Genomic DNA, 15,094 nt, shown 5'->3' on the forward strand with positions numbered 1-15,094 from the left:
AAAGAGCCCAGGCTGGGGAGACAGAGGACGCGGGTTCTAATCCCAACTCCGCCATTTGTCTGCCCTGTGACCTTGGGCAAGTGACCTCATCTGTAAAATGGGGATTAAGACTGTGAGCCCCCCGTGGGACAACCCGATCACCTTGTAGCCCCCCATTAGAACAGTGCTTCGCACATAGTAAGCGCTTAACAAATGCCATTATTATTATTAGAACAGTGCTGGGTTCATAGTAAGTGCTTAACAACTACCATCACTGTTAATAAGAATGAATGAATGAATGAATGAATGAATGAATGAATGAATGAATGAATGAATGAATGAGTGAATGCGGCCCTCCCCCTTCCCGCCCCGGGCCCCGGAAGCGGAAGCAGCGTTGGTGCGGGTCGGGCCCGAGCTGGGAGGGCCCGGCGCCGGTGGTGGTCTGTCCTGCTTCCTCCCTCCTTCCCCGCCGCGCCCGCGACCTCTGACCCCAGACCTGTCCTCCCTCCTTCTCCCTTCTCTCTCCCTTCTCTCTCCCTTCTCCCTCTTTTCTCCCTCCCTCGTTCTCCCTTCTCCCTCCTCCTTCTCCCTCCCTCCTCCCTTCTCCCTTCTTCGTCCCTCCTTCTTCCTCCCTCTTTCTCCCTTCTCTCTCCCTTCTCCCTCTCTCTCCTTCCTCCCTCCTTCTCCCTTCTTCTCCCTTCTCTCCCTCCTCCTCTCTCCCTCTTTCTCCCTTCTCTCTCCCTCCTTCTCCTCTCTCCCTCTCCCTCCTTCTCCTCTCTCCCTCTCCCTCCTTCTCCTCTCTCCCTCTCCCTCCTTCTCCTCTCTCCCTCTCCCTCCTTCTCCTCTCTCCCTCCTTCTCCTCTCTCCCTCCTTCTCCTCTCTCCCTCCTTCTCTCTCCCTTCTTCTCCCTTCTCTCTCTCCCTCCTTCTTCCTTCTGTCTCCCTCCCTCCTTCTCCCTTCTTTCTCCCTCCTTCTCGCTCCGTCCTTCTCCCCCCTTCTCTCCCCCTTCTCCCTCCTTCCTTCTCTCCCCCTTCTCTCCCTCCTTCTCCCTTCTCCCTCCCTTCTCTCTCCTTCTCCCCTCTCCCTTCTCCTCTCTCCCTCCTTCTCCCTCCCTCCTCTTCCCTTCTCTCTCCCTCCTCTTCCCTTCTCTCTCCCTCCTCTTCCCTTCTCTCTCCCTCCTTCTCCCTTGTCTCTCTTTCCTTCTCCCTTCTTCTCTCTCCCTCCTCCTCCCCCCTCGCCCTTTTCCCCCGCCGAGCTCCACCGCTTCCCTTCCCTCTGCCAGGCGGTGCCACCCGGGGAGGAGCAGCCCCTCCGTTAGCCGCTGCCACCCGGGACGGGGCAGCCTCTCGGCAAGCCGGTGCCACCCGAGGCCGGGCAGCTTCCCTGCTAGACGGTGCCACCCGGGACGGGGCAGCCTCTCAGCAAGCCGGTGCCACCCGAGGTGGGGCAGCCTCCCTGCGAGCTGATGCCACTCGGTGCCGGGGATTTACTCAATCAATCAATCAATCAATCAATCGTATTTATTGAGCGCTTACTATGTGCAGAGCACTGTACTAAGCGCTTGGGAAGTACAAATTGGCATCACATAGAGACAGTCCCTACCCAACAGTGGGCTCACAGTCTAAAAGGGGGAGACAGAGAACAGAACCAAACATACCAACAAAATAAAATAAGTAGGATAGAAATGTACAAGTAAAATAAATAAATAAATAAATAAATAAATAGAGTAATAAATATGTACAACCATATATACATATATACAGGTGCTGTGGGGAAGGGAAGGAGGTAAGACGGGGGGATGGAGAGGGGGACGAGGGGGAGAGGAAAGAAGGGGCTCAGTCTGGGAAGGCCTCCTGGAGGAGGTGAGCTCTCAGCAGGGCCTTGAAGGGAGGAAGAGAGCTAGCTTGGCGGATGGGCAGAGGGAGGGCATTCCAGGCCCGGGGGATGACGTGGGCCGGGGGTCGATGGCGGGACAGGCGAGAGCGAGGTACAGTGAGGAGATTAGCGGTGGAGGAGCGGAGGGTGCGGGCTGGGCAGTAGAAGGAGAGAAGGGAGGTGAGGTAGGAGGGGGCGAGGTGATGGAGAGCCTTGAAGCCCAGGGTGCACGCAGAGCACGCAGTGCACGCAGAGCACTGTACTAAGCACTGGGGTGAGGACACAGCAAAAGACGCGGTAGACACGTTCCCTGCCCCCAGTGTGCTTATAGTCTTAGAGGGGGAGACAGGCATTAATATATATAGGCAGATATGTCCATAAGTGCTGCGGCCCTGAGGGTGGGGTGGACGTGCCTCAGTGGAAAGAGCACGGACTTTGGAGTCAGAGGTCATGGGTTCAAATCCTAGCTCCACCAATTGTCAGCTGGGTGACTGGGCAAGTCACTTAACTTCTCTGTGCCTGTTACCTCATCTGTAAAACGGAGATGAAGACTGTGAGCCCCCCGTGGGACAGCCTGATCACCTTGTAACCACCCCAGCGCTTAGAACAGTGCTTTGCACATAGTAAGCGCTTAATAAATGTCATCATTATTACTGTTATTAAGTGTACAAGTCCCAAGTGCAAGGGTGAAACAGAAGGGAGACGAAGAAGGGGAAATAAGGGCCTAGTTGGGGAAGGCCTCTAGAAGGTGTGATTTTACTAAGGATTTGAAGGTGGGGAGAGTGCTCAGCTGTTGGAGATGAAGGGGGAGGAAGTTCGGCCAGAGGCAGGACTTGGGCAAGAAGTTAGTGATGAGATACATGAAATCGAGGTACAGTGAGTAGGTTGGCATGAGAGGAGCAATGCCAGCCTACTGGGTTGTAGGAGGAAATCAGACTGTAAGTTCTTTGTGGGCAGGGGATCAGTCTGTTTTATTGTGTTATACTTTCCCAAGCGCTTAGTACAGTACCCTGTACCTAGTAAGTGCTTAATAAACACAATTGATTGACGGAGCTAAGATAAGAGGGGATGAAGTGATCGAGTGCTTTAAAGCAGGTGGTCAGGACTTTTTGTTATGTGAAGGTGGATGGGCGGCCACTGGAGGTTCATGAGGAATGGGGAAATAAGGACTGAACATTTTTTTAGAAAAAAGTTCCGGGGGTTAAGGAGCTTTTTGTTTCATTGCTATTTGTTTAGAGCTTATTATGTGCCAAGAACTGTGCCAAGCGCTGGGGTAGATACAGGATAATCAGGTTGGGCATAGTCCAAATCCCAGGTGGGGCTCACATTCTTAATCCCCATTTTACAGATGAGGTAATTGTGGACCAGAGAAGTTAAGTGACTTGCCCAGGGTCACGCAGCTGTGGCGAAACTGGGATTAGAACTGAGGTCCTCCGACTAGTAGGTCCCTGCTCTAACCACTGGGTTCAACTGCTTTTCTGCTGTAAACTAGGGATGTTTAATAGGGAGAATGAATCAGAATCTTTCTCGGCCATTCATTTTCTGAGTGACTTTGAACAAGCCCTGTGTTCTTCTTGATTTAGTTTTCTTATCTGTAAAATGAGGAGAACAGTGCAATACTTATCCCCAAATAGGGTAGATAAAATGTCCTTAAAGGCCCATAAAGAAAAGGCTAGATGAAAGAAAGTGATTTGTAGGAAAAATAAGAATCAGTTTATTTTAACCTATGAGTTTTTAAAGGATCTCAACAATTCCATTTAATTTGTAGGTCTTAATAATACATTAAGGGAGACAGCATGGAGGGCAGGGAGTGGGAAGAGCACGGAACTGGGGTTCTCATCCCAGCTCCGCCTCTTGTCTGCTTTGTGACTTTGGGCAAGACACTTAACTTCTCTGCGCCTCAGTCTCTCATTTGCAGAATGGGGACTCAATACCTGTCCTACTTGGACTGTGAATACCATGAGGGACCTGGTGATCTTGTATGTATCCCTGTGCTTAGTACAGCGCTTGGCTCATTGTAAGCACACAGCAAATACAAGTCTTATTGTTAGTTTCCCCCATTTCTTTGACACCTATTACTGCCCTTGGCTAGCTTTGTACTCTGCTGACACAAGTGCCGTATCATGGATTAATTAAATATGGGCCTTTATAGGATGGGCTTTCATGGGGTATAGACCTAAGAGTTTGGAAAACTCAAACCCTAACTGGGGTTCTACCGTAGATTTCCTCTGCGACTTGAATCACTTGATGTTTCCATTTTTCTGTGGTTTTCTCCTGGGAGCTGTTGAGTATTTAAATGGCTGCCGGTGAAACTTTTTGTGATCAGAGATTCTCAAATTAGAGAATCAGGATTTCCTGGGGGTAAAGACTAGTGGGGAAGAGAAGGAGCTTTGAGAAAGTCACGGAGATTGGTGTTTCAGACCTCTGAAACAGCTGAACAGGCAGCCGTTAAATTTGTTAACCTAACCGCCTGTTCCAGATCTTAAGTTTGTCATCGTCACTCCCTCGTTCTCCACTTCATTCCTCATGTTACTGCTTTCCACTGGTTTCTTCTGAGTAAACAGAAGAAAGATACTAATCTTCTCCCCTGCTCAAGAGCTCGGAGAGCTAGCCGTGTTCTTTGTCATTGAGGTTGATGAAGAGGCTTGGAGGATTCTTAGGAGCTTTCATGGAGTTGTGGAATGGAAAAAGTTTGAGAACCCCTCCTCTGGGGGCTGGTAAAGGAGCAAACGGAACACGTTTGAATTTTTCAATTTGTTGAGCAAGAATTTGATTTAGTGAAGATTCTTTTGGGACTCCTCAAGAGAGGGGATCATGACTTTTTGAAATTAAGCATACTCCTTGCCTGGATAAAAGGGAAGGGTGCCCAGTGAGAGGCAGATTGTAAATATCAGCCTGCCTGCTGTAAAGACTTCCATTCTTGCCCCAAAGTTCCATTTACTGTTTTGTGTTTGGTTTCAGGAAAACTCTTCAGGGTTACTAAAAAGGGGCCAGGAGCTGTCGGGGAAACATGGAAGACAAGAGACGGAGGAACCGAGTGCAGGGTGGCTGGGCTGGCTTCAGCAAAAAGCCAGCGGCTTTAGAGCCAGGCAAGTATTTTGCGGTTGAATTGTTTGCCTTCTCAACCGCGAGCCCGTCTTCCTTTTACGGTGGCCTCCTAGTTCAGTAAATAGGCCTGGTGGTAGTATTACTGCCTTTGTCGGAGGACAATCGAAAGTCTCCCAGTGTCGCTCATTTGTAAATACTCCCTCGTCGTCTCCCAGGATTTGCGTTGAGCAGCATGGCCTAGTGGAAAGAGCTTGGGCTCGGAAGTCAGAGGACTTGGGTTCTGATTCCGCTCTGCCACTTAACCTGCTCTGCGACCTTGGGCCAATCACTTAGCCTCAGTTTCCTCATCTGTAAAATGGAGATCAAATACCTGTACTCCCTCCTGCTTAGACTGTGAACCCCATGTGGAGCAGGGACGGTGTCTGACCTGATTATCCTGTATCTACCCCAGTGCTTTGTGCATAGTTAGTGCTTAACAAATACCATTATTATTATTATTATTCCAGTGCTTAGCTGATTTAACATACCAAAATTATTATTACGTCCTTTCTAAACTTACTCTTTGTTCACCTGTGGAGGTGAAGCTGTCTGGGCTGATGACTTCATATCCACCCCAGCACTCTGCACAGTCATTCCTTCATTCATTCATTTAATTGTATCTATCGAGCACTTACTGTGTGCACAGCACTGTACTAAGCGCTTGGGAGAGTACAGTACGGCAATAAACAGACACATTCCCTACCCATAACCAGCTTACTATCTAGCGGGAACATATAATATAATACATGCCATTATTAAAGGTCCTCATTTGGTGGGGGTACCTTGGGAGTCGATTTAGCCCCTTGTCCAGATGATTGTTTTGCCCCTGATTTACCAGGCTTCTCTTTCACCTCAGCTGGTGTTGGCAAGAGCCATTCCCACCAGGGTGCTGGACAGGCCCAGCTGGAAAGGGAGCAGCTTCCCCCAAAAAGACAGTTTTTCTTCACTGAACCTACAGAGGTAAGGGCGTTCCGGTGCCTTCATTAATAAAGGTGAAGGTATTTTTCCAAGGGATGTTCGCACTTATTTACCAAACCCATGCATTTCATCCATCGAGCATATTGATTGAGCGCTTACTGTGTGCAGAGCGTTGTACTAAGCATTTGGGAGCGTGCACTGTAACGGTTGGTAGACACATTCCGTGCCCATAGTGATTTTACAGTCTAGAGAGGGAGACAGACATAATATAAAGAAATAAATTATGACTGTGTATGTAAGTACTGTGGAACTGAGAGAGGGGTGAGTAAAGGATGCAAATCCAAGTGCATGGGTGACACAGAAGGGAGTGGGAGAAGAGGATTTGTGGTGTTAGGGGAGGCCACTTTGAAGGTGGGAAGAATGGTCATCTGTTGGCTATGCAGAGGGAATTTTATGGCTTCACTGGTAAAAGCAAAGGGTATTTTTCAAGGAGATATTCAAATGCAAATCATCCTGGAAAGTGATGGTGAAAAGTCAGTCAGTTGCATTTATTGAGCCCTTTCTATGTGCAGAGCACTGTACCCAGTGCTTGGGAGAGCACAACAGGATTAGCAGACATGTTCCCTGTCCACAAGAAGCTTATAGTCTAGAGGGGGGAGACAGCCGTTTATATGAATATGACATAATTAGTAAATGTCATTTTTTGACGATATAGTCTCCTGTCAGGAAGTACTGATGAACCTTGGGCCTGAAGTCCTAGAGTACTGAGAACCTGAATGATTCAAACTCTCTGTCTGTGCCAGTCACGTTCATGCAGTGAGCAAGTCTGTAAGGCAGGGCTGCCGCAGGCCCACAGCAACATATTACATGAAGGACCCGTTGGCTGCCGAAGCGACCGCAGCAAAGCGCTGATGGTGTGCCACCGCACCTCGGGATCCACTGTGGTCTTGTTGCTCTCTCTAGCCAGCTTTCTTCAGGATTCCTCCTGGGCCTGCCCACCTGGCAGGATGCCACATGTGGTTCATGGGTCAGAAACCTTCACCACTGATGGCAGAGCCCCAGTAGGAAGTACTGGTTCTAGAACCCAGGTCTCCTGATTCCCAGAGCTGAGCTCTTTTAATCAGACCAACATTTTTGAGCTGGTTACATCCTCATGAGACAAATACTCCTGGAGTTTTCTTCAGGGTTATTTGAAATATTGGGGAGTCCGGGGATGACAGTGCTAAGTCCCAAATTTTATTTTCATCTTCAATTTCTATCTCATCCTCTGTAACACTCTTTGCCAAGTGGTTGCAAAAAAGCAAACTGATTTGTCTCTCCCTGCCCCTGCCCTCTGAAGGAAGAATCACAAATGGTGACCCAAACCAGCAGACATCAGAAAGAAAAAGAAATGCCTGAGGCCTGGGTAGTCTACAGATAGGGAAATCCATCCCTGAATAATCAGGAATGAAACTAAAAGTCGCAAAAGGTTTTTCACTGCTGCTTCTCGAGAGCCTTTAGACCTTGGCGGCTCTGACCCCTGGCCTTTGAGGATGAGAATCTACTTGCTGTTGCCTCAGTGGGAATGGAAGCTTTACTTAGGCTCAGACATCTAGTTAGGGATTAAGGTGTGTTAAAGCCAAGGGAATTCTGTCAAACAGATGGTTTATAGGGGAGTTAGGACTTTGAGGACTGAATGTCACTCCAAAAGATTCCAACAATATCTGGGTGCAAGAGGGAAGTGGGGGCTTTTCAGCATCTGCTTTCTGGCATTTACATTTAGTCTGCCTGTCTTCTTACAGGCGGTTCGCAGAGCCCCAGAGCCCCGAGTGATCGAGTGAGTAACAGCCTACCTTCTCTTAACTTTTTCTCAGAATGCCAAAGTGAGGTTTTTCCATCTGAAAGAGGCTGAGGCCCCAGAGGTTTCTCGGAGCTACTTTTCGTAATCCCCGTTTCACAGAAACTGAGATTTTGCTCATGCGGAAAAAAGGGCATTTGGTAAAGGTGCCTGATGCCTCAGTGCTGATGTTCCGTTATGTGATGTCGCCTCAGTTTCATCCCGAGGGAACGTGGGTTATAAATTCCTCCTGGGCAGTACCATCGTGGTGCAGAAGGCAGAGATCTCTCTTGATCGATTGAGTCACTGCTGCTCATTTCACCTGAAATGCTTCTGAGCACAACAGGAGAGCTGAGGGCTTTTCAGTCCATTCACCAAAATCTCATAGGTATCATTCCAAGCAATTCAAAAGACAGTAAATGTTGATCTGCATTCAGAACATCGTAATCCAAAGTCCTGATCATGTACCGGTGCAGGATGTCGTAGTTCATTCCTGCTTCTGCTGGAATTCTATTTGAGTCAAAAAGGAAACATGTTCGGAAACTCTGCTTTGCCTAATCAGTGTTATATACATATATTCCAGAGTAAGACATTGTACAGGCATGAATCTCAATGAATTAAGGCTTTTTGGTAGGCTTCATGTTTCACTTATATAAAAATGCTCATGAATAGATCTCATGATGCAAAATAGATAACTTGTTTGTGGGTGAGCCGGTAGTCTTATTCAATCGTATTTACTGAGCGCTTACTGTGTGCAGAGCACTGTACTAAGCGCTTGGGAAGTACAAGTTGGCAACATATAGAGACGGTCCCTACCCAACAGCGGGCTTGCAGTCTAGAAGGGGGAGACAGACAAAAAAAACCAACATATTAACAAAATAAATAGAATAGTAAATTAGTCCCTCACTCCCTTAAGGTTGGGAATAATAATAATCGTGGTATTTGTTAAGTGCTTACTATGTGCCAGTCACTGTACTAAGTGCTGGGGTGTATACAAGCAAATAGGGTTGGACATTGTCCCCATCCTGCAAAGGGCTCACAGTTTTAATCCCCATTTCACAGATGAGGCAGCAGGTACAGAGAAGTAAAGTGACTTGCCCAAGGCCACACAGCAGCCAAATGGCGGAGCTGGGATTGGAACCCATGATCTTCTGTCTCCCAGGTCCGTCGTGTATCCTAGACCCTAAGATGTCATTGCATTGAGTCCCCTGCCTCCAAGTTTACCTATGTACCTAGCACATCGAAGAGCGACAGTTATTTCTTGTATTTTTAAAGGTCTCCGGATATGGAGCCTCTGTAATCTCCCTTACCTTTGGGCATTCTTCTTTATGTCTAAGACAAATCTCTCATTCAGGGTGGGGATTTGTCTTTTCCTTCCAACCAACTTTCCTTGCTAAGTCACAAATCCTCACAGTGATTCTTTATAAACTCAAGAACAGTTTATAGCACTATTTAGCTGTCTCTTTTCTAGGCCAAGTAACTTGAATAACTTGAATTCTTAAAATATCCCAAGCAACCTGAACTCTTAAAATATCCTCAGAGGGTTCTTTTTGTATTCCTTTAATCTTTTGGGTTGCTTTCAGTTTCTCTCTGTCATTTTTAAAATCCAAAGACCAAGATGATATCTGCTCTCATTTAAGACTTAATCGTAGCTTAGTGTAGGGAAGAATTACTTCCTGGTTCCTGCAGTAAGAAATTTCCTTCCTCCTCTCCTCCCTGTTTTCTGTACTTCTTTTCCTCTCCCTTCCATTTTGAGCATAAAACTTGAGTACAGGGGAGAGGGGAAGGTGTCCCCAAATTACTTTGGTCCCTTTAATCAATCAATAGTATTTGAATGCCTTCTGTTCTCAAAGCACTGGTCAAAATTCTTGGGAGAGTGCAGTAGAAGTAGTTGACATAATTCCTGCTCTTAAAAAATTTACCACCTAGGAGGGAACACACATTAGAATAATGTGCAGATAGGAAAAAGAAGGAAAAATCGGTTCATTTATATGAGTTAGTGCTTAAGGATATAGTGTTGTAGGGCGTGTAAGAGATATATCTGCTGCTCTGTCTATACTCATTCGCTCCCACAGCTTCAGCTGTCATCTCTACGCAGATGATACCCAAATCCATATCTCCTCCCCTGTTCTCTCTCCCTCCGTCCAGGCTTACATCTCCTCCTGCCTTCAGGACATCTCCGCCTGGATGTCCTCCCGCCAACTAAAACTCAGCATGTCCAAGACTGAGCTGCTTATCTTCCCTCCCAAACCCTGTGATCTCCCTGACTTTCCCATCTCACAAGCCTGCAACCTTGGTGTCATGCTTGACTCCGCTCTCTCAGTCACCCCATATCCAATCCGTCACCAAAACCCGCCGGTCTTACGTTCACAACATCGCCAAGATCCGCCCTTTCCTCTCCATCCAAATAGCTACCTTGTTGGTACAGTCGTTCATATCCCAACTGGATTACTGCCTCAGCATCCTACCTGATCTCCCAACCTCCTGTCTTTCCCCACTTCAGTCTATACTTCACTGTGCGCTGCTCGGATTATCTTTCTACAGAAACACTCTGGGCATGTCACCCCCCTCCTCAAAAATTTCCAGTGGTTGCCTATCAACTCCCGTATCAAGCAAAAATTCCTCACTGTTGGCTTCAAAGCTGTCCATCACCTCACCCCCTCCTACCTCACCTCCCTTCTCTCCTTCTCCATCCCAGCCTGCACATTCTGCTTCTCTGGTGCTAACCTTCTCACTGTGCCTCGTTCTTACCTGTCCTGCCGTCGACTTCTGGCCTGGAATACCCTCTCTCCTTAAATCTGCTGAACAATCACACTTCCCCCCTTCAAAGCCCTACCGGAGGCCCACCTCCTCCAGGAGGCCTTCTTAGACGGACCTCCCTTTTCCTCAGCTCCCCCTCCCCCCAACATCTCCCTGACTCGCTCCCTTTGCTCTACCCCCCTGCCCACCCCACAGCACTTGTGTATATATCTACATATCTATAATTCTATTTATATTAATGCCTGTTTTACTTGTTCTGATGCGTTTATGTGTATCTCTAATTCTATTTATATTGATGCTATTGATGTCTGTCTCCCCCCCTTCTGGACTGTGAGCCTTCTGAGGGCAGGGATAGTCTCTCTTTGTTGCTGAATTGTACTTTCCAAGCACTTAGTACATGCTCTGCACACAGTAAGCGCTCAGTAAATACAAACGAATGAATAAATGAATATCAGTCAATAGTATTTATTGAACACTTACTGTGTGTAGAACACTTTACTAAGTGCTTGGTACTAAGTGCTTGGGAGAGGACAGTACAACAGAGTTGAAAGACACATTCCCTGCCCACAGTGAGCTCACAGTCCAGGAGGGAGACAGACATTAGTATAAATAAATACATTACGGATATGCACATAAGTGCAGTGGGACTGAGGGAAGGGTGAATAAAGGAAGCAAATCAGGATGATGCAGAAGGGAGTGGGAAAAAAGGAAATGAGGATTTAGTCAGGGAAGGCCTCTTGGAGGAGATGTGCCTTCAGTAAGGCTTTGCAGGTGGGGAGGGTAATTGTTGGCTATGAAGAAGGAGGACATTGTTGGTCAGAGGCAGGATGTAGGCGAGAGGTTGGTGGCTAGAAAAAAGAGATCAATGTACAGTGAATAGGTTGGCGTTAGAGGTGCCAAGTGTTCAGGCTGGGTTGTGGAAGGAGAAGCAGCGTGGCTTAGTGGAAAGAGCCCAGGCTTGGGAGTCAGAGGTCGTGAGTTCTAATCCCGGCTCCACCACTTTCATTCATTCAATCATATTTATTGAGTGCTTACTGTGTGCAGAGCACTGTACTAAGCACTTGGGAAGTCCAAGTTGGCAACATATAGAGACGGTCCCTATCCAACAGTGGGCTCACAGTCTAGAAGGGGGAGACAGACAACAAAACAAAACATATTAACAAAATAAAATAAATATAATATGTACAAGTAAAATAAATAAATAGAGTAATAAATATGTACAAACATATATACATATATGCAGGTGCTGTGGGGAAGGGAAGGAGGTAAGGCAGGGGGGATGGAGAGGGGGAGGAGGGGAAGAGGAAGGAGGGGGCTCAGTCTGGGAAAGCCTCCAAGGTCACACTTGTCAGCTGTGTGACTTTGGGCAAGTCACTTAACTTCTCTGTGCCTTAGTTACCTCATCTGTAAAATGGGGATTAAGACTGTGAGCTCCGCGTGGGACGACCTGATGACCTTCTCATTATTATTATGAGAAGCAGAGTGGCTCAGTGGAAAGAGCCCGGGCTTTGGGGTCAGAGGTCATGGGTTCAAATCCCGGCTCCGCCAATTGTCAGCTGGGTGACTTTGGGCAAGTCACTTAACTTCTCTGTGCCTCAGTTACCTCATCTGTAAAATGGGGATTAAGACTGTGAGCCCTATGTGGGACAACCTGATCACCTTGTATCCCCCCAGTGCTTAGAACAGTGCTTGGCACATAGTAAGCACTTAACAAATGCCATCATTATTATTATTATTATTGTTATTATTAAGGAGAGCAACGAGGTGAGATAGGAAGGGGCAAGGTGATGGAGTGCTTTAAAGCCGATGATAAGGAGTTTCTGTTTGATGCGAAGGTGGATGGGCAACTACTGGAGGTTCGTGAGAGGTGGGCAGATATAGACTCACTGTTTTTGTAGAAAAATGATCCGGGCAGCAATGTGAAGTATGGACTGGAGTGGGGAGAGACAGGAGGCTGGGAGGTCAGCAAAGAGACTGAAACAATAATCAAGACAGGATAGGATAAGTGATTGGATTACCATGGTAGCAGTTAGAATGGAGAGGAAAGGGAAGATTTTAGTGATGTTGTGAAGGTTGTGAAGCGATGTGACAGGATTTAGTGATAGATTGAATATCTGGGTTGAATAAGAGAGAGATGAGTCAAGGAAAATGCTGAGATTATGGGCTTGGGAGACAGGAAGGATGGTGGTGCTATCTACAGTGATGGGAAAATCAAAGGGAGGACATGGTTTGGGAAGGAAGATAAAGAGTTCTGGTTTGGACGTGTTAAGTTCTCCAAGGGATGGGGGGAGATGGAGAATAGAAGTGGATCCAGAATTGAACCATGAAGGACTCCTATAGTTAAAGGATGGGAGGCAGAGGAGGAGCCCGCGTAAGTGACTGAGAATGAGAGATAGGAGGAGAACCAGGAGAGGACAGTTTCAGTGAAGCTGAGATTGGATGATGTTTCCAGGAGAAAGGGGGTGGTCAACAGTGTTGAAGGCAGCTGAGAGGTCAAGGAGGATTAGAATGGCATAGAGGCCATTGGATTTGTAAGAAGGAGATCATTTGTGACTTTAAGAGGTCTGTTCCTGTGGAGTGAAAGAGATGGAAGCCCAGTTGGAGGGGATCAAGGAGAGAATTAGAAGAGAAGATCTTGAGGCAGCGGGTCTAGACAACTTGCTCAAGGAGTTTGGAGAGGAATGGTAGGGGGGAGTTGGGGCAGTAACTGGAGGGAGTCTTGGGGTCAAAGGAGAATTTTTTTAGGCAGAGACATGGTCATGCTTGAAAGCAGTGGGGAAGAAGCCATTGGAAAGCAAACAGTTGAAGATGGCGGTTAGGGAGGGAAGATGAGATGGGGCAAATGTTGTGATAAAATGCAAAGGGATGGGGTCGGATGCGCAGGTGGAGAGGGTGGATTTTTGAGAGAAGGCAGGAGGTCTCCTCTTGAGATTCATTTATTCACTCCATCGTATTTACTTAGTGCTTACTGTGTGCAGAGCACTGTACTAAGCGCTTGGGAGAGTACAGTACAACAACAAGCAGACACATTCCCTGCCCACAATGAGCTTACAGTCTAGTCTTGTCTGATGCCGTTGAGTCGTTTCCAACCCGTAGCGACCCCACGGGCACACCTCTCCCAGAACGCCCCGCAGTCCATCTGCAGTCATTCTGGTAGTGGTAGTCTGCTGTGTGACCTTGGGCAAGTCACTTCACTTCTCTGTGCCTGTTACTGCATCGGTAAAATGGGGAGTAAGACTGTGAATCCCATGTGGAACATGGACTAGAAGCATTGTGGCCTAGTGGATAGAGCACAGGCCTGGGAGCCAGAAGGACCTGGGTTCTAATTCCGGCTCTGCCACCTGTCTGCTGTGTGACCTTGAGCAAGTCATTTCACTTCTCTGGGCCTCAGTTACCTCATCTGTAAAATGGGGATTGAGACCGTGAGCCCCACATGGGACAGGGACTGTGTCCAACCGGATCTGCTTGTATCCACTCCATTGCTTAGTACAGTGCCTGGCACATAGTTAAGTGCTTAACAAATATCATAATTATTAATTATTCTGAGTGAGAGAGACCAAACCCCAGGCATAGTGAGTAGATTAGCTTGAGAGGAACACAGTGGGCTGGGGTGGAGTGGGAGAAGAGAGCAAGTAAGCAGAAGGGAGAGAGCTGCCCGAGTACCTTAGAACAAATGTTTAGGAGTTTCAGTTTGATGGGAGAGAGGAATGGGCAATCACTGGAGGTTTTTGAGGAGGAAGTCGAGGTGGGAGATGTGTGAAGAATGGGGTTTTGGAAAAATGATCCAGACAGCAGAGTGAAAGCATGGGAAAGGACCCCAGCCAGCCTGGCCCACCTCAAAATCCAGTGGGAAACCCTGGCCAAGGTTTTTTGGATCAGGAAACTCTGGAACTTGTCCAGGGAGAAGCCCACACATCTCCCCAGCCAAACAGTGCCACAAAGTGAGCTGGAAGCAGTAGCTGTCTCCTTTAAAATATTTGATTATGGTCAGTGACACCAGGAAAATGAACTGGGGCTGGCGGAGAGGGAGGTAGGTGCCCCCTGGAGAATGTTTGGTTTTTCAACTTATTCCCCTGGATTCCATTCCTAGCTCCAGCATCACCCTCTTACACCCCGAAGCAGCTACTTCAACTGTCTCTCCCGGTTCTAAAATGTCAGTAATCATGTTTCCCTCCCTGGGTTGTTTGGTCAGATTAAGAACTTTGGAATCTCAAAAAAACAGTGTGACTAAGTGCCGAGTTCTGTTCTTTTCCCTTTAAGGCAGTGTTGAGGCTGTTGGCCTTTAGGTTTTAGCTTTCCATTTCTGAATCTCATTTGTGAAATTCATCTTCTCTAGGTGCCCATCTCACTGTAGCTAGATAGCCAGGTTTTGGCCTACTTCAGTTTTCTCTTTGATCAGTCAGTCGCTCAGTGGGATTTATTGAGTGCCTACTCAGAGCACTATCCTGAGCACTTGGGAGAATACAGTAGAGTTAGACACAATCCCTGCCCCCGAAAGAGGTTAGAGTGTAGCAGGGGAGGCACACAAAATAAATTGCAGACAGGGGAGGAAGTGAATAGAAAGATGGATATGTGGATGGGTATGTACTCCAACAGAGTGTGTAAATCGATCTGTACAGAAGCGCAATGGGTGGTCGTGAGAATTTAAGTGCCCAGGTA

The 15,094-nt window shown here is 47.4% G+C and overlaps 1 protein-coding gene across 1 annotated transcript in view; it reads left to right on the forward strand.

The window, feature by feature from the left end:
- The first annotated feature begins 1,184 nt into the window (after positions 1–1,184).
- Positions 1,185–15,094, forward strand: part of ALKBH3 (alkB homolog 3, alpha-ketoglutarate dependent dioxygenase) — a 38,737-nt gene continuing 24,827 nt past the window's right edge. The window contains exons 1-4 of the mRNA XM_038764296.1: positions 1,185–1,420; positions 4,816–4,943; positions 5,798–5,901; positions 7,641–7,675. Of these exons, the coding sequence (XP_038620224.1) occupies positions 4,865–4,943; positions 5,798–5,901; positions 7,641–7,675 (218 nt within the window). The 5' untranslated portion in view covers positions 1,185–1,420; positions 4,816–4,864. The remainder of the gene's footprint in view (positions 1,421–4,815; positions 4,944–5,797; positions 5,902–7,640; positions 7,676–15,094) is intronic.

This window comes from Tachyglossus aculeatus, chromosome 22, assembly GCF_015852505.1.
Source record: "Tachyglossus aculeatus isolate mTacAcu1 chromosome 22, mTacAcu1.pri, whole genome shotgun sequence".
NCBI lineage: Eukaryota > Metazoa > Chordata > Mammalia > Monotremata > Tachyglossidae > Tachyglossus > Tachyglossus aculeatus.